The 18,037-nt window shown below is 35.6% G+C and overlaps 5 protein-coding genes across 6 annotated transcripts; 2 read left to right on the forward strand and 3 right to left on the reverse strand.

The window, feature by feature from the left end:
* The first annotated feature begins 2,401 nt into the window (after positions 1-2,401).
* LOC106376849 (protein tesmin/TSO1-like CXC 8) lies at positions 2,402-4,908 on the forward strand. Of its 2 annotated transcripts, XM_048746209.1 has the most exons (8): positions 2,402-2,665; positions 2,800-2,892; positions 3,035-3,203; positions 3,299-3,436; positions 3,512-3,565; positions 3,640-3,737; positions 3,829-3,935; positions 4,019-4,908. In XM_048746209.1, exons 1-8 carry the CDS (start codon positions 2,655-2,657, stop codon positions 4,291-4,293), a joined length of 945 nt encoding a protein of 314 aa, XP_048602166.1. In that variant the 5' UTR covers positions 2,402-2,654; the 3' UTR covers positions 4,294-4,908. The 2 variants fall into 2 exon arrangements, with proteins under 2 accessions (XP_048602166.1, XP_013672428.1); XM_013816974.3 differs by having other exon boundaries at positions 3,299-3,565.
* Positions 4,342-5,857, reverse strand: LOC106376850 (probable isoaspartyl peptidase/L-asparaginase 2). The gene is made up of 4 exons (XM_013816975.3): positions 5,540-5,857; positions 5,221-5,454; positions 5,040-5,126; positions 4,342-4,916 (listed from the first exon to the last, which is right to left on the reverse strand). The coding sequence occupies exons 1-4, from the start codon at positions 5,699-5,701 to the stop codon at positions 4,422-4,424; spliced, it is 978 nt and encodes a 325-aa protein (XP_013672429.1). The 5' UTR covers positions 5,702-5,857; the 3' UTR covers positions 4,342-4,421.
* A 2,575-nt stretch (positions 5,858-8,432) lies between these two features.
* LOC125580921 (photosystem I reaction center subunit VI-1, chloroplastic-like) lies at positions 8,433-12,487 on the forward strand. Its single transcript, XM_048746211.1, has 4 exons — positions 8,433-8,540; positions 11,514-11,758; positions 11,943-12,069; positions 12,160-12,487. Exons 2-4 carry the CDS (start codon positions 11,640-11,642, stop codon positions 12,337-12,339), a joined length of 426 nt encoding a protein of 141 aa, XP_048602168.1. The 5' UTR covers positions 8,433-8,540; positions 11,514-11,639; the 3' UTR covers positions 12,340-12,487.
* On the reverse strand, positions 12,484-14,174 carry LOC106373770 (rop guanine nucleotide exchange factor 13). The gene is made up of 4 exons (XM_048744013.1): positions 13,770-14,174; positions 13,411-13,683; positions 12,972-13,298; positions 12,484-12,888 (listed from the first exon to the last, which is right to left on the reverse strand). Exons 1-4 carry the CDS (start codon positions 14,169-14,171, stop codon positions 12,484-12,486), a joined length of 1,407 nt encoding a protein of 468 aa, XP_048599970.1. The 5' UTR covers positions 14,172-14,174.
* Positions 14,175-14,361: 187 nt separating this feature from the next.
* Positions 14,362-14,811, reverse strand: LOC125580920 (rop guanine nucleotide exchange factor 13-like). The gene has a single exon (XM_048746210.1). The coding sequence runs from the start codon at positions 14,809-14,811 to the stop codon at positions 14,362-14,364; it is 450 nt and encodes a 149-aa protein (XP_048602167.1).
* Positions 14,812-18,037: the final 3,226 nt, after the last annotated feature.

The following is an 18,037-nucleotide window of genomic DNA, read 5'->3' on the forward strand; positions in this document are numbered from 1 at the left end:
TATACTACAAACACTTCTTCATTTACAACCAAAAAGAAAAAATAAAAGAAAACACTTCTTTCGCTTTCTTGTAAGAACGCAATATCAGAGGTACGTCAATTCGGAGAGAAATTTAATTTGCTAGTGTTTTAATTGGAGCAATCTTTTAAAAAAAATTGATCACATTTAATCTTTTGTAGATGCAATTTGTGGACGGCAACTTAAGGCCCATCCGGTACTATGCTTCTGCGCCAGTGTTCATTTTGTGGTATATTGAAAATTGTGACATACCTCATGGTTTTCCCTCTCCCATTGTTCGTCAGAGGATCATATGGACACTGAGGGAGCAAGGTTACAACGGAAGAATCATTATCGCTGCCGTAGCTGCCAATGCTGAACGCGCTCTTCCGCATATACAGAACCAATTGCTGGAGAGTGGGGTTGACTTCTATCATCACAACACTAATAGAAAATTTAATTTAATAGGGATATAGAGATAGTCGTTAGTTTATTTCAAAATGTTAATATAAAATGAATCCAAGCCAATTAAAGATACACTTACCATATTTAAAAATATAGATATTTATATTAAATTTGCTAAATTTTTTACCTAAATCAGCTAAAATTTTCACCCAATTTTTGTTAATATTTTCACCTAAATTGATGTTATATTTTATTCAGGAAACTTGTCATAAATCAAAATTTCCATCACCAAAATTGTATATATCATAATAAGATAAAAGCAATGTCACATAACTATCAATTCATGTCATCGTTGTTTTTTGAAATTGAATATGATGATGACACATAAGCAATTTTTAAAATATTACTTCACTAATAGTGTTTAGGGGATGAATATCGCAAAAATAATTGTCGTAATTAGTTAACATCTTATGACAACATAAGTGTTTAGGGGATGAATATTTAATTTAATGCCAACATGCGATTTGATTTCTTCAATCAACTATGTCCACCCTGTCTAATTAAAAAAAAAAACAGTTTCCAATTTAGCTTATGGGTGTTTAGTTCGGTAAAACCAAACCAACTAAAACCGAACCAAAGTACCAAACCAAGTGGTTTGGATTTGGTAATACAATCTAAACTAAATTGATGCTATTTTAAGAAACCGCAGTATATGAATATGGTTTAATACTTAAACCGAAAAATTGAATAAAGCGATTAATATAAATATAAGAGAATAGTTATATGTCCATTATATAATATAATTGATATATATATATATATATATATATATGTGTGTGTATTATTCATATGATCTTGATATTTAATACGTTAATTTCAATAATTTGCTATTTTAAAAATAATATATGTAATTATTATATTTTCTTATTATGATCTTATGAAAATTAAAATAACACTTTTAACTATTTATGTTTCTTAATGGTTAGATAAAACAAAAAAAAAATTCTTTTAAAAATTAAAGTACTTAAAATATCTTCATGTTTTAATAAATTTGATTTTAATCATATAAAAATTGACAAAATATTAGAAAAAATACATATAGTTATAGTTTTTGGGTAAAACTGAGTAAACTGAAAATTAACGATATATAAACCAAACTAAATTAGATATGATTTTAATATGGTAAAAACTTTTTATAAACCGAAACCGGACCAAAATCTGGATTGAACAGCGCTGATAACCATATAAGTTACAACTATGATACTCCTTGACTGAAATTTAAAGTAGGGCAACACTTGGAACATTTCATGTCAGAATATAAAAAAGACTGCATTCCATGGCAAAGTGCAATATAAAATTTGTTTTATTGATAAGACAATATATATATATTTCAAGTGATATACATTTCATTTATTTAGATACGAAACTGATTTTCTTTTTAATATACGAATATGCCATATTATTAAGTGTCTCACTCTCGAAACAGAGGCAAATGCTATCTCGGTAGTGGTAAGGTTTAACTATGGGAATGTAACTTTTGAATATGATTCCAAAGATCTTGTTGACGCCTTACAGGAAGAGATAGTTCGGCCTATGAATCTATGATCCATGGATCACATCCAAGATATAAGTCTCATGCTCTCAAAGATAGGAGATCGGTCACAAGGTGGCTTTTCAAGGTAGAGGAGGATGTAACAGAGTGTCAAACAGAATTAGTAAGGAAGCTGTCTCTTTTTAGAGTATTATTCTGTTGTGCCAAATTAGATAAACTCTTTTGTGGATAATGAATGATAAACGTTATGCGTAATGATCTTGGTTATATGAAGTTTGAGATAAACTAGTTTGAGATAAACTCTTTTGTGGATAATAAAATGTTACTAGTATGGCAAATCCAAAGTTTTGTAGCTTTGAATAAAAATTGAATTTGGAAAACCACCTTAAAATGTAAAACAAAAAATATCCTCGTTCCCTCCAAGATCAATAATCTCTCTCTCTCTCCATTTTGAAAATTCATTTTCCAGAAGAAAAAAAAAACCGTTTGGTTTCCGGGAAAACTCTGGATCATCGTTCCGGTTAGGATCCAGCGCAATCTATCCGTCAGCTCTGAGGATTCTCTCGCCGATCACGCTCAAATCGTCACACCCCAAAATCGATTGATTAACTTCGCCGCCGCGTCAGAGAAGAGCCCTAGAGAGAGCTCGTTTTCACGAAACTAGAGTTATCTCTCGTCGTCTCCGACTCGCCTCCCTCCGATGACCTCTCGGTATTGTTCCATTTTAACTTCTTTCGATCCAGAAGATGTTAGATCATTCATTATCTATTAAGAACTGAGTTGCTTGATGGATGATTCAGAATCTTATGCTAAAACACTACCTTGATTGCTCTCTAATTTTGAAGCGGAGAGAGGGAAGGTAACAACACAGATCAGGAAGGCGTTACAGGGAGGAAGCAGAAAGGATGTCGCTGCAGGCAGTCTAAATGCTTAAAGCTGTAAGCTTGTTTCAGCTTCAGTGACTAATTAGTATTGCGTTGTTAATCGAGATGCGAACCTAGTTTTGAAATTGAGTAAGCTTTACAGAGTTTCCTTCAGATTACAACACTTTGAGATATGTTGAACTGATTGGTTATTTAGGTACTGTGACTGCTTTGCGTCAGGAGTGTTATGTAACGACTGTGATTGTGCTGCTTGTCACAACAACACTGACAACTCTTTTGCCAGAGAAGCAGCTGTTTTGAATTTACTAGATCGTAATCCAAATGCATTCAATGGAAAGCCTCCCAGCTTCCTAATTAACAAGCAGGTATGTTCTTTGTGAGACTGGAGAAACAAATTACTGTAGCTTTACCCACAAAACAACAAGTGAATAATGATATGTGCTTTGTATTATACTCTAAGGCTGCAACTGATACTAAACTCGGACTGCTTTCGAGAGGCTGCAAATGCAAAAGAACCAAGTGCCTGAAGAAGTACTGCGAATGCTTTCAGGCTAATGCTCTGTGCTCTGACAACTGTAAATGCATCAACTGCGAGAATGTCAGTGCTCTAGGAGCTACTAACAGACACAACGTCGGCTTTAATACTCCTGATAATTTGATTTGTGCTCCTCAGAGTTCCCTACAGGTATACCGGAGGAGAAGAAGATACAGAGAGTTGTTACCTGAGGCAAGTGAACTATACCACCTCTTTCAGAAAGTATGCACTGTTAATACTCATTATCATTTTGTCTGGAATAGCAGTGGAATTCGTGTCCAGCTCCTTTAAGTTCGATGCCTGACAATTACATTCTTGATTCTCTCGAGTCCCCTATGTACAGCTCTCCTAAACTCCCTTACAAGTACGCTTTTAGCATTTTCCTACATGATAATATATCCTTGTTCTTCACCTTATAGTCAAGATATTTAACTGCATTTTTATTGTGACATCAGAAAGAAAAGGTCACGGCTAGGATGTAACACTCCCAAACTTGTTCCAGACTTGGGGGATCTAAGATCGCTTCTCTTAGCAGCATCTGAATCTGCTACAGCCAATGCAGGTATATTAGCTCTACCATTCTGTATTCCTTTAAAATCTCTCGACAATTAGCAGTCAACATCCCAGTGTTAGAGCTGCAATCAGGTTTACAAGACAAGAACAGGATATGCATAAAGCCTGATGACAAGGAGCTATGGAATGAGTCTGAGAGCGGTATTGTGGAAGAAGAAGATATACAATCCTGTGGAAGATTGATTCAACTGATTGATGCTCAATACAATGACGAGGTGGATCCCCAAACCAAGACAAGAGATATATACATGGAGCAGGAAAGAGCAGTGCTTGAAACTTTCAGAGACTGCCTCCACAAGTACATGAAGGTTGGATTCATGAAAGGTACTAACTACTACCACTTTTAGTTTCTATTTTGTGACAAGCACAGAGACACAGAGTTGAACCGTTGAATGAGAGAGACAAATCAAGAAGTCTTAAACATTAAACTCACAAATCGAAACCACACATTAATAATGGAACTACAAGAGCTATCTCATTCCCACATAGCAACTTCCATGAACCCATCCTCAGTTGCACATCCTCTGAACATCCCATTAGAGTTAAACCCACAAACCACCTCTCCTTTATTCGACACGGCAATGAGTCCAGCGAACCCTTCGTCGAGCCGATGCTTGATGACGTAATCAACCGCTTCTTGTAGCCCAACTCCTTTGTACTCCATAACAGCCGACACGTCACGCGCCAGCGTCGACCTTATGATGGCTTCCCCTTCTCCGGTGCACGACACTCCACAAAGCTCAGACGCATACGTCCCCGCTCCTATCAGCGGCGAGTCTCCTATCCTTCCCATCATCTTGTTCATCAGACCTCCCGTTGATGTCCCGGCGGCGCATCTTCCTTCTCTGTCCACCACCACGCATCCTACTGTCTCCGGCGCGTAAATGCTGATCGGAAGTCCGTTCATCTGGAGTGGACTGTCGTTTACGGCGGCGCCGGCGCATCCTATCAGTGGGACCCGGTAATCAAACTGGAAATAAACAAACAAACAAAAAGTTGTAAGAAAACGAACAAAAGAACACACTGACCACACGATTAAAGTCACGTGCGGTGAATAAATTGACGGTGAAGCTTAAGTCAAATTTTTATATACCAATATGGAGTTAGCTTCTTTGGCCAGCTTGAGCATCCCCACGTTGTCTTCCGTGACGAAGTAATCGTTGTCCACAGTTTCAACTCCCTGACAAAAACCAAATTGATTTCGGTTAACGCGGGAATCTTAAACCGAGCGGTTAAGAATTAAAAAAGGTGGAGGGGTAAAAGAGTAAATATACCTGTTTGCGGGCGAACTCCTCCGCGCCGGAGAAAGCAAGGTAAGAGTGGGGAGATTTGTCCATGACGAGACGAGCGAGAGATATCGGGTTCTTCACGGTGGTGATCCCCGAAACGGCGCCGCATCGTCTCTTCGTACCGTCCATAATGCTCGCTTCCATCTCCACCGTTCCATTCTCCGTCAAAGCAGATCCACGGCCTGAGTTAAACAGAGGATCTGTCTCTAATTCCCTCACCTGTTTAAATCGTTATAACGAAAAAACATAAATCAAATATCGAAAGAGAGGTGAAATAATATTATGATACAAGGGAGATACGTACGACGAGCTCAACGACGTCAATAGCGGAGACATTGGAACGTAAAGCTGCTATACCGAGGTTGAGACAGCGAGTCAAAAGCTGTTTCGCCTGTTCTTGTCTTTCGACGGGAAGGTTAGGGTCGATTCCGGCTCCACCGTGTACTGCGATTGCCCATTTGCCCATTATTCTCTCTTTTCTTTTCTTTGTTGTTTAAACCTCTCTCTGTTGTCACAATGTATCTCACACAGTCTGATTGATTAATCCGAGTTTGATGGGAGAAGGAAAGAGTCGCATTGGGTCCTTTATATAGACCCTTGCGAGGAAAGATGGGTCAGCGTCTGCTCATTGCATTTATCTCAGTTTTATGTTTTTATAGTTAAATAATCTTTTTAATTTCTCCCCTATTTCTTACCTTTTTAACAAACAATTTTTTTTTGTAATTGTTTGCTTCCTTTCTGTCAAACATTATCTTTTTAAATCAAGTAAATAACTACCATTCAGAATACGGTTGGCTCTATTAAAGCATTAATAGTAATTATGATATCTTTGATCGTATTATTATTAACAAAATTGTTTTCGAATATGAAAACTGTAAAAGTTTAGTGATCATTGTTTAGATTTATATATTGATCTTTAAGATTAAATATTACCGGTAGGTTTACTGACATCTGCCAAGATGAAAACGTTATTCAGCTGAAATACTTAATATCGTAGGTAGGTGCAAATTGTATTCCACAACCCAAAAATTTTAAAACCAAAACAAAAGTAGTTCTCGGACTTTGAAAGTCTTGAGTTGATTTCCAAATCAGTTACTTTTATGACATCTATGAAGCGAGCGATAGTGGTTATTATGAATGTTTTATATATGGTCTCGATTTCATTTTTGTCATATTATTATACCATTGCGCCGAACATAGATCAATTTTAAAATGATAAAATCTGTTTTGAAGGAAATAACTAATTAATTCTCACAACTTGAAAGAAATAGATTACAACTCCAACTTGGCACGCAATTTCCCGATTTGTTTGAATATACAACTGTCTTTCTTCCCCCCGTGTTTCCTCTTATATTTGTCGTCTAAACTATGTGCTAATCAACGTCAAACACTCGTAGCTCGATATTATGTGTAAAGTCTATCTTGTCCATTTTTTAGGTCCAACTCGACAGGTTTATCAGAAATTTCTGTTTTTATAATCAATCTAACGTAATCGTATGCATCATAATCTTTCCCATGAGATGTATCGGATCTGTTTTTTATTATCCATCATATACATGCATTGAAACATTTCATTTTCTACGTCATACACTGAAACGTTTTTATGTCCTCGTGTAACAAGCCTCCTTTTGAAACATAAATATTTACAATAATGTTCTAGGTCAGCATGATGTCACTATATATATTTGATAACCCTTGTGGTTTACTACAAATGAATGATATAGGAAAATTAATATATTTTGTTAAATATAAAAATAATAAATTATTGAACAGAAATATCTTTAATTTACAAAATTTATTAAAATCTTTTGCAGTTCATATGTAGCAATAAAATATATGTTACAGTTGTTCACATGATAGTTTATTATTTCTCAGAAGAATAAAATATCATGTTTATTAAATATAGATTTATATGTACACTTTTTGAAACTATATGTACACATCTTCTGTCCATCTTTATTTTGGTCCACAATTTCAGGATTGCACGATCATAATAAACCAATTATCAATTCTACCCTTTAACAAAAAAAAAATAATAAACCAATTATGAATTATATTCTGAGACTTAGCAAACCCTTTTTAAAAAAACAAATTATATTTTGAAACTTTCATTTTAGAAATATCAGATGAAAGTTAGTACTATGAATATATATGTTAGTTTTACATTCGATTTCATAAATCAATTTTAAATATACTTATAAAACCAAAAGTACTTTTATTAAAATTAGTATTGAACATCATCATTTGGCTAGCGGTGCAGTTGGAGAGTACTCGTCACATCTCTCAGTCTCTCTCTCCACAGAACCACAGGGTTGGATTCTCCGTGATTTTCTATTTCACGTTCGAAAACGACAGAGCGTAGTGACATTTAGCTGTGGATTCAAATAGATTCCGTCACGTGACAAACTCCAACAAGAAGACGTCTCTTCTCTTCCCTCTTTGTATGGCTCTCCCATGTTTGAGGGGTCAATTTGGATCCCCACTATCATGGAATCTTGCCCTCTCATTCATGTTTTTGGGGACCCCACCTCTCGTCGTCTTTTTAACTGCAAAATAAATAATAAATACTCTGAAAAGATATGGTTTAAAAAAAAATTCATGAAAATATCAAAAAAAATTAAAGAAAACTGAATGATTTTGTGAGAGAAAATATTTGGCGAAGTGCATCAGTTGACAAAAAAAAAAACGAGCCAAATGCATCAATAGCTTTTTTTTTTTGAGAAACATCAATAGCTTTTTAAGTTGTCTTTTAGTGGGAGTTGATTTGTGTTCTATATGTACTGTAATCGAAAGAACTATTAAGGAAACTGTATCCCTTAGTTAGAGTTGTTACTTTCATATAAAATAAATAGCTCTTTACCACAACTAGTATATTATCATAAAATATAGGAAACAAAATGTATTTTGCCGTCTACTAAACCACTGATGGAAGCCAAGTTTGACACAAGGTTATTTAATTATTTTTTTGTGTCTAAAGTGAGCTATTTATAATATTTTCTCGAGATTTTAGTTATTGGGGGAAAAAGTATATAACACCCAAGCCTGATAACACCTATAGAGGCGGCGGTTAATAGAACTTGCGATCGGCTGGGTTTTTCGTAATTTAAAACGCATTTGAGCATTTTCTTTTTTCCGAGATAATTATAAAAGAAGGGATCGAAAACAAAACCTCTTAACGGACAAATTTCTAAAGTCGCTTCCAACATGTGACAACTGAAACACCAAAACTAGAAGTCATGTTAGAACCATAGAAGATAGGCTTATCCGACTAGATTACACGTGGTATTTCCTAATTGGCGTAAGCAAATCACTACAAGAAAACATCGGTATTCTGACGGACATTCCGACGGAAAATGAAATCCTCGGAATTTTCCGAGGAATTTCCGAGGAAATTCCGAGGAAACCCAAGAGGAAACCCAAATTTTGGGTTTCCTCGGAATTTCCTCGGAATATACCGACGGAATTCCGAGGAAACATCAATCCGTCGGAATATTCCGAGGAAATTCCGACGAACTAGTGATCGATCGATGCGTTTTTGGACATATACCCATCGATCGATCACATTGTTACGCTTTGGTCCATCATAGTGATCGATCGATGCGTTTTTGGACATAAATACATCGATCGATCCGTTTATAAAAAAACATTCGAGATTTTGAAACCCCAAACACTAGTTCCTCAGAATTTCCTCGGAATATTCCGAGGAAATTCCGAGGAACACTTGATATCCCTGATCGATCGATGGGATAATCTCATCGATCGATCACATTGTTACGCTTTGGTCCATCATAGTGATCGATCGATGCGTTTTTGGACATAAATACATCGATCGATCCGTTTATAAAAAAACATTCGAGATTTTGAAACCCCAAACACTAGTTCCTCAGAATTTCCTCGGAATATTCCGAGGAAATTCCGAGGAACACTTGATATCCCTGATCGATCGATGGGATAATCTCATCGATCGATCACATTGTTACGCTTTGGTCCATCATAGTGATCGATCGATGCGTTTTTGGACATAAATACATCGATCGATCCGTTTATAAAAAAACATTCGAGATTTTGAAACCCCAAACACTAGTTCCTCAGAATTTCCTCGGAATATTCCGAGGAAATTCCGAGGAACACTTGATATCCTTGATCGATCGATGGGATAATCTCATCGATCGATCACATTGTTACGCTTTGGTCCATCTTAGTGATCGATCGATGCGTTTTTGGACATAAATACATCGATCGATCCGTTTATAAAAAAACATTCGAGATTTTGAAACCCCAAACACTAGTTCCTCAGAATTTCCTCGGAATATTCCGAGGAAATTCTGAGGAAGAAAAGGGTTTCCTCGGAATTTCCTCGGAATATTCCGAGGAAATTCCGAGGAAATAGGGTTTTTAAACCGAAAACAACGTTTTGTGGTTTGAATAACACCTATATAACCCTTATTAAGTGTCTTACGTTCATTATGAAGTCAAAAATTTGTTCATTACCCTATAATAAACACTTTTCCGATTGTATGAACGAAATCCTCACAACATAAGGGAAACACTTATACACTTTAATGAACGGTAAAGGGAATACTTACAATTCGTTTTGAAATTTGTTATTTCATGGTTTATGCTCATCTATACAAAGAATCTTCAATGGTATGCATTACAATTGTATAAGAAATGAAATACGGCAAAAAAAATTGATGTTTTGAAACCCCAAACACTAGTTCCTCGGTATTTCCTCGGAATATTCCGAGGAAATTCCGAGGAACAATATAAATTAATAGAAATACATGCACATGATATTCTTTTTCCTCGAATTAATGAAAATATTCCGAGGAAATTCCGACAGATATTTAAGTGGCCGTCGGAATTTCCTCGGAATATTTTCATTTAACCGGGCAAACAAGCCGCCAAATATTTCGCGAAAATTGAAATTGAAAATACTGAGGGAATTCCGACGGAAAATATCCGTCAGACCCAAGGTTTTATAAACTCGAACCGCATCTTCTTCCCCATTTCTCTCTTCTTCCCCATTTCTCTCTTCTTCCTCTCCGGCGATCTCTCTCTCCTTCCGGCGTTCTCCACCTTCTCTCGCGACGATCTCTCCGGCGAATCCTTTCCATTCCTTTACAAATCATGTAAGGACCTTATCCCACTCTCTTAGGTCCTATTTGTTAGGTTTTTAAGTAGATTTGATGATTTTAGAAGTTTTCTGATAGATTTTTGTTAGGGTGATTGGGTAGGATTGTGATTTGTTGTGTAATAGGTTTAGAATTGTGATTTGGTTGTGTTGAATTGATTTAGAATTTTTTTTATAAATTGTTTATTATTTTTGTATTTACAAAACGTTTATATAAATTCCATTTTACAAAACGTTTTTGTATATAAATTCGATTTTTGGATTTATAAAAGATGATTTCATATTTATAAAAATATTTATATTTATTAAAACTAATTTTGTATTTATAAAACATTTTTTTGATTTATAAACACTATTTTTTTATTTTTGTATTTATAAAAACTATTTTTAAATATACAAAACGATCTTTGTATATAAATTCGTTTTTTGGATTTATAAAAGATGATTTCATATTTTAAAATTAATTTTGTATTTATAAAACATTTTTTGATTTATAAACACTATTTTATTATTTTTTGTATTTATAAATACTATTTTGTATTTATAAAAAGATGATTTCATATCTATAAAAATATTTATATTTATTAAAACTAATTTTGTATTTATAAAACATTTTTTTATTTATAAACACTATTTTATTATTTTTTGTATTTATAAAAACTATTTTGTATTTATAAAAAGATGATTTCATATTTATAAAAATATTTATATTTATTAAAACTAATTTTGTATTTATAAAACATTTTTTTATTTATAAAAAATATTTTATTATTTTTTGTATTTTAAATATGTTTTCTATTTCAATTTTAATTTTATATTTTGAATTTCAATTTAAAAAAATAAATTTATAATTTTTTTTTGAATTTTGGAAATATTCCGAGGAAGTGTATCCCTCGGAATATTCCGACGACATATTCCTCGGAATATTCCGAGGAATTTCCGACGAAAAAAGTCCTCGGAATATTCCGAGGAAATTCATTTCCTCGGAATTCCGTCGGAAATTTCCGAGGGATTTCCGAGGAAAGATGAATTTCCGAGGAGTTATTTCCGAGGACTTTTTTCGTCGGTATGTCGTCGGAATAGCGTTATTCCGACGATATACCGACGATTTTTTCCCTCAGTATGCCGCTGTTTTCTTGTAGTGAATCTTCAAGAGAAGATTGCAGTTTGCCTCGTGTCAGAAGTCCACTCATTCTGACGAGTCTCTGACCAAAGGCTATCTTACACACCTATTGTTACCCCCACAAAAAAGTAGCACTGAACGAAACTCATGGCATATCTTGCAACCGTCGCCGCCGTGAAACCATCTGCCGCCCTCGGCAGCTCACTAGCTGGAGCCAAGCTCCCCTTCAAGCCTTCCAGCCTAAGCATCAAACCCAAATCCGTCAGGAAATCAAAGCTCTTTATTTATCTATTAATTTAGGTTAATATGCTACTTAAACTACACTAACAATTTGAAGTAGATACTCGTGATGAAAATGATATATATATATATATATATATATATATAATAATAATGGTAGTTTCCTCTCTTGTAATCAATTAGCTTGAGGTTGTTCTTCATCATTACTAGGTCTGGTGCCGTGGTGGCCAAGTATGGAGACAAGAGTGTCGAATTCGACTTGGAAGATTTGGGAAACACAACTGGTCAATGGGATCTATACGGCTCTGATGCTCCTTCTCTTTACAACCCTCTTCAGGTTTATCCATCTCAAAAACTTGACATAAATTTTTATACTTCAAACAATATTATTGTGAAAGATATACTCTTCTTCTTTGCTTACTTGTAGAGCAAGTTTTTTGAGACATTCGCTGCACCATTCACAAAGAGAGGATTGCTCCTCAAGTTCTTGATTCTTGGAGGAGGATCTTTGCTTACTTATGTCAGCGCTTCATCCACTGGCGATGTTCTTCCCATCAAGAGAGGTCCTCAGGAGAAGCCTAAGCTCGGTCCTCGCGGCAAACTCTGATTTAAATTCATGCAATGTTTGTTACCTTCCCATAAACATTTCTCAATGCTTGTAACTCTTTAAATTATTGTATGTATATTCTGTTTCTCTGTTACATTTGAACCGTTTTTCTTTCCCTAGCTTTACAAAAGAAATATTATTTTCTCAAGAGTATCTCCATGCCTTAGGGCTTTTTGTTCCAAGAGATTCAAGATAAGAACTAGTCTTCTTGTTGATCATGCTTGACACTCTGGTCAACAGTTTCTTGCGTGGTGTTTCGTTCTTTTCTTTCTTCGGTTGCTCATGGTCTTCCATGTTCCATTGCATTACCTGTGACAGTGAAATTGTAGATTTGCTCTTTTTAGGTCTCTCCTCCAAAAGACAAAAGTCCTTTTCTTCTTCCTTCTTAGGACTCTCTGCTTCCTTCACTATATCTCGCTTACAAACCGCAACTTCAGATTCCTGTGTTAGCTGATCAGCTTCAAGAACATCTTCTATTCTTGACAGTACCGTGTGCGCCAAGCTTTCAAGAACTCTTGAATAACTCTCCAATATAGCTAACCCTATATCCTGCAATTTAACATATTTTTAAGATAGAACACAAGCAAGTAAATAATGTTTAATTTTATATAGTTTTTTTTGTGATTGATTACTTTGTTGAATTGTATCTTGCTGATGTCAAGTGTGGATTGAGATATCCCTGGGAAAACTTGTTTGAGAAGAAACAAGATGGTTGCTGCTCTTTCTTCTAGTAGCTGTCTCTTCTCCATACTCAGATTGGTACTAAATGGAGACGATGACTTGTTGTCTTTCTGCACTATCTTTCTCTTCCATATCACAACCGAAGCTTCGATTTTGTTCTTTAGTTCGAGTATCTTGTGCTCTGATGATAAATCCATTTCAAGAAGGAACTGCTCTGCATCAAACATGTCTAGTGTTAACATTCTGTAGATTGTGTCTCCAAGACTAACTCTCCCTTTCTGTAAAGACAACAACAAGAAGAATATACTGATAAGAATAAATAATCAATAGGGAGAGCTAGTCTCGGAGAAAAGTGTTTAGGGTTAGGGTTTAGGGTTTAGGGTTTTAAACCTTAGGAAGCGAGTCGATGTAGCTCTCAGGGATCTCCATTTGAGACAAGACTTCAGCGTTTATGGCCATTGCGGATTCAAGAACTTGGCTCACACACTCTTTCTGACTCAGTAGAAACGTTTTGGACGTTTCAGATAAGCCTGTTGGTGGAACTTTCACCGTTGGAAGCCACCATTTATCATCATTCCTGGTCGAGTTACTTGTTAAAGATTCAGGAGAATCAGTTGTGATGTAATAAAACTCATCCTGATCCTTGAAACTATCAAGACAACCCTGCAGAGTTTGTGAAATTTTACAACCTTAGATGTTGTTGATGCAAATTCAAGAAGCAAAGTTTAAGTATATGTGTGTTTACTTACAGTGAGCATCATGTCGAGTTTCTTAAGAGCAGGGATGTTGGAGACAAGATCCCCTCTCTGTCTCGTAGTCATCACCTCTATTGAAGAACCATCTTTGTTTGTTTGTTGTGTTGGAGAGAACTCAACTATATGATCAGTAACAGAGAGAAGCCATCCGATTTCTCTTCTCCACCGTTCTTTTCTATCTTCAGAGATTGGCTCTAAACGCCGTTGCTCACCCAACGCAGAAGCTGAAAGATTTGTGATTGCGTTTGATAATGCCAGTGCTGATGACACACCTTCGCCTCCTCCTGACATGTCTTCTCCTAGAAGAAGTTTCGCAAACCTTTCTTTCATCTGTTCCTTTTCTGTAACAAATGTATATAATGAAGCACATGAGTTTTCTCTAATAAGATCTGTCATCAAAACCTAACGTAACACTCAAGAAACCTCAAGATTACTCTCTCATTATACCCCTAGCTTTCGACACACGAGACATTAACATATAATGCAATAACTTCAATACAGTCTTAGCCTGAAACCGAATAATAACCCTCAAGATGCCTCATTAATCTAAAACAAAATATTATCTAATGAATCTATCATCACAAACCTAACGTACTACACAAGAAACCTCAAAGATAACGCTATCATAATGGTTATAAACATGAATACAAATATTATCTTCCTTGCCTGCTTCTTCTTGTAATTCTTCATCAGTTGCTTCAGACATCTGAGTGGTCTTTTCCTTAACCAGAGGCTGTAACAGTGGCAGGACGCTCAAGGCTGCAGTTTTCTTGAAAACAGTTTCATCATCAATGTCTGGATCTTCAAGTCTCAAGGCATAATCAGAGTTCCATTTCTTGATTTGCCGTGAAGATGAGTTTTGATCCTTCATGCTCTCGATATCGAACATCCTGAACTTATTGCTTTCTTCTTCTTCTTCCTCACCAGCTCTCACCCTTTCCACGATTTTCTTAAATCTAAGGAGAGGTTCTCTGTTTTTCAATCTCTCTGTTTTTTCTTCTTGTAACAAAGACGAGTTTTTAGGCGGGTGAGACATCAAGAACAAAACAGAAAGAGTTGTTTGATGTTGTTGTAAGAGAACAAACTCTTAAAACCGTGTGGTAAGAGAAATAATATACGCAAGTGCATGGCAAATCCAGAATAGCATTTTGAGTCTTTGACTTCTGTTTGATGCTGCATTTTCTCTGTTTTTTACCTCATTGAATTATCAACTAACTAACCGATTTGTTGTCTGAAAATTCCATGGATAGATGTACCATTACAGTTATATAAACAAATTTAGGATTGAAGTTTATATTCAAGAAGAAACTAACAAATTTCCTACCAAAAAGAAGTTTATATTTTAAGATGCTGTGTTTTACATCTGGAAAGACAGAAAGCTTTACTTTACTATTTACAAGCTGTAATCACAAATGTTTATTTATAATCACTCTAACACACGTACATTCTAGTTAGGTGTATAAATAAAGATTTGATGATGTACACACATATATATATATATACTAATAACGTCCATAAATGTTTGTGTTCGTCCATGTTTCTAACGTTATCTATGTGTACGTCGTTTACAATATCCACATGTACACCAGTTACAGAGGAAACACTAATATCTTTTATGCATACCGTTTAATAATATCCAGCTCTTCTCATACACAAACAACCACTCACCGACTACAATATCCACTTGTACAAAATCACATGTACATCTTTTCATTTATCACTAACCACCAATATCTTTTCAAAACTATACTTAAACAGAATGCTGGTATCCATATGTACACCAGTAGACATTATAATTGTCATGGACTGTTTTATTTCTGTATCTCATTTAACTAAAAATTTTCTTTACAAACACATAAGACATGATGATCTAACAAAAGAAATTTTCACACGACATTCGAAGACGTTAACACAAGTTTGACTAGAAGTGTCATGTGAATTTTTATTTTGTCGTTACCTAACTCCAGTGAGGTAAATAATCTACCCATTACTAATGTTTGGAGTTTTCAAGGCTCCTGAAACAAATGTTATAGTATAAATGATTGTCGAACCAGTTCTGAGGGATATCAAAGCACCGAAAATGCAAGTACTCAATTAATCTAAGTGCAACCAATGATTTAGATGAGTTTTAGACTACTACTAATACTAAAAAGCAATTACATAATGATATTTTCTTGACTAAGGGAAAAGAGAACTCATGGGCATAGGGATTAGACCTTGGGTGATCAAGTTTCGAACTAAGGATGGCAACGATCAATCAAACTATCAACCTTAAGCTTAGACACAATCTTAAACAAACTCTATGTCTAGATGAATGTTCATTTACTAACATATTTCAAACATCAAATGTCTTTGGTTGAATAATATGAAAGCAATCATTACTAACAAGTCTATTGGCTATCTTAACACCTTAACAATAAATGTCTTTGGTAAAGTATGTTAAAAGCTTAGGAGAGTTGTCTCAGGCATTTCATCAAACACCTTGTGGGTGGGAAATGCCTAAAGATCAACTTTTGAGAGGCCAACTCAGAAGATGCATTATAAATACTCTACTTGCAAGGAATAAGAAGGATCTACACTATAACATCCTAGATCTAGCCTAATCACCCTTAATCTCCCTAACCCATGAATTCAAGAGTGGATTACTCACTACTCTTCATGATTTCTCTTAAACCCATACTGGATTTCAGATTAATCATGTAGAGAAATACATATAATAGATTAGAGATCAACAGAATAACATATGATCCAATGAATCCAAGAGATAAACTTTTCCAAGAGGTTTTTGATTGTTTTTCTCCAAAATCCAAAGATAATCTGTCTGGTGGCTACCAAAGGTACTTAAAACATAGGTTTTAAAAAGTAAAAACGTGCATAATGAAATGACCAAAAGGCTCTTGAGAAAACATGAATTCGGCCAAACAAATAGACGCGGATCGACCTCAGTGGGTCGCTTTGAGAGGTCGCTCCGGCTCCATTGTGTTGTCGTCACGCGATAGAAATGCGAGCGACCTCGGGGTGTCACTCTTCCCAAGTCGCTCTGAGCTTCGGGAGCGACCTGGAGTGGTCGCTCTGATAGGTCGCTCCGGGTCAGTTTTTGGCTTCCACCGGGATGAAATGGCGAGCGACTTTTCGGGGTCACTCCAGCGAGGTCGCTCTGAGAGGTAGTTTGGAGCGACCTCATGGCGTCGCTCCGTGATGTCGCTCCCATGCTCTGCTCGTCCAATGATCACCTAGATCACCTCTTTTGAGCTCCAAATGCACCCAAATGTCTCTAGGAACTCCATGTGGTACTCCAATACCTAATAGAGGCATATGTATGCAAAATGCAACCTAGACATGGCTAAATCCTAATCTATATGATGAAAATGCACATGAATAAATGGATAAAACAATGTAAATATGCAAGATATCAACTCCCCCAAACTTATTCTTTTACTTGTCCTCAAGTGAACTTTCTAGAACTCATAGGGAGAGAAGTTTGAAGGTGGGAGCTCATAGCCAAAAGAAACACACAAAGCACTCAAATCAACATCTAAATTCAGCATTAGTACACTTTCTCTTATTATACTCTAGCTTCTCTAGGCCTATCTTAACTCTTTTCATCCCTACACTCATCATCATGCATTCACACATGCAAATCAACTAACTCTCAAGTTCATTAAGCATAACATCAAGTGAATTCTTGTAAATGGTCAATTGGTCCAAATCATTTGGGTAAGGGGAGGCTTTTTAATCAAGTGAGTCAAGGGATTCAAGATATATGATATTTAAGGTGGTATACTCTCAAGACAAGTAGCCTTGACATTGCACATAATATATCTAAGAAAGGGATCAACTCATGCATACAATGCTCAATCTCCATTGTTCTACCATTTTCCCAAACATATATGATACACATTCATTTTTCCATTCCAAACCCAACTCACATCTCTCACCCAAGAACTTCAAAAGCATTTCCCAACATAAAACTCTTTTTTTTTTACAAGAGATTTCTTACACTTTTTGAACACCTCTTAGCTCATACTAATTTTGCTAGCCCCCTTTCTTTATTCTTTCTCTTCTTTTTTTTTTTATGTTTGGGGGCCAAGACTTTTCACAAATTGAGCTAGAAGTTTCTCTACTTATCCCATAAAGACTAGTCAATTAAGCACAAGAGTTCACTATTTTCCTTCAACTTTCTCATACTCCCAAATCAAACTTTACAACACTCACCCCCACCCTATGGCTAGACAATAATGTGCCTAATCTAGCAAGAATGA

Source organism: Brassica napus, chromosome C1 (genome assembly GCF_020379485.1).
Source record: "Brassica napus cultivar Da-Ae chromosome C1, Da-Ae, whole genome shotgun sequence".
Lineage (NCBI taxonomy): Eukaryota > Viridiplantae > Streptophyta > Magnoliopsida > Brassicales > Brassicaceae > Brassica > Brassica napus.

Bases quoted from the DNA above. Each gene is read 5' to 3' on its own strand.
- LOC106376849 (XM_013816974.3), top strand. The intron at 2,893-3,034 runs GTAAGCTTGTTT...TTGGTTATTTAG, and splicing joins CAGTCTAAATGCTTAAAGCT to GTACTGTGACTGCTTTGCGT. The intron at 3,936-4,018 runs GTATATTAGCTC...AGCTGCAATCAG, and splicing joins ATCTGCTACAGCCAATGCAG to GTTTACAAGACAAGAACAGG.
- LOC106376850 (XM_013816975.3), bottom strand. From the start codon at position 5,701: ATGGGCAAATGGGCAATCGCAGTACACGGTGGAGCCGGAATCGACCCT. The intron at 5,455-5,539 runs GTACGTATCTCC...CGATTTAAACAG, and splicing joins TTGACGTCGTTGAGCTCGTC to GTGAGGGAATTAGAGACAGA. The intron at 4,917-5,039 runs GTATATAAAAAT...GTTTATTTCCAG, and splicing joins AAGAAGCTAACTCCATATTG to TTTGATTACCGGGTCCCACT.
- LOC125580921 (XM_048746211.1), top strand. From the start codon at position 11,640: ATGGCATATCTTGCAACCGTCGCCGCCGTGAAACCATCTGCCGCCCTC. The intron at 11,759-11,942 runs GAAATCAAAGCT...CATCATTACTAG, and splicing joins ATCAAACCCAAATCCGTCAG to GTCTGGTGCCGTGGTGGCCA. The intron at 12,070-12,159 runs GTTTATCCATCT...GCTTACTTGTAG, and splicing joins CTCTTTACAACCCTCTTCAG to AGCAAGTTTTTTGAGACATT.
- LOC106373770 (XM_048744013.1), bottom strand. From the start codon at position 14,171: ATGACAGATCTTATTAGAGAAAACTCATGTGCTTCATTATATACATTT. The intron at 13,299-13,410 runs GTTTAAAACCCT...TTGTCTTTACAG, and splicing joins ACATCGACTCGCTTCCTAAG to AAAGGGAGAGTTAGTCTTGG. The intron at 12,889-12,971 runs GTAATCAATCAC...GTTAAATTGCAG, and splicing joins GCAAGATACAATTCAACAAA to GATATAGGGTTAGCTATATT.
- LOC125580920 (XM_048746210.1), bottom strand. From the start codon at position 14,811: ATGTCTCACCCGCCTAAAAACTCGTCTTTGTTACAAGAAGAAAAAACA.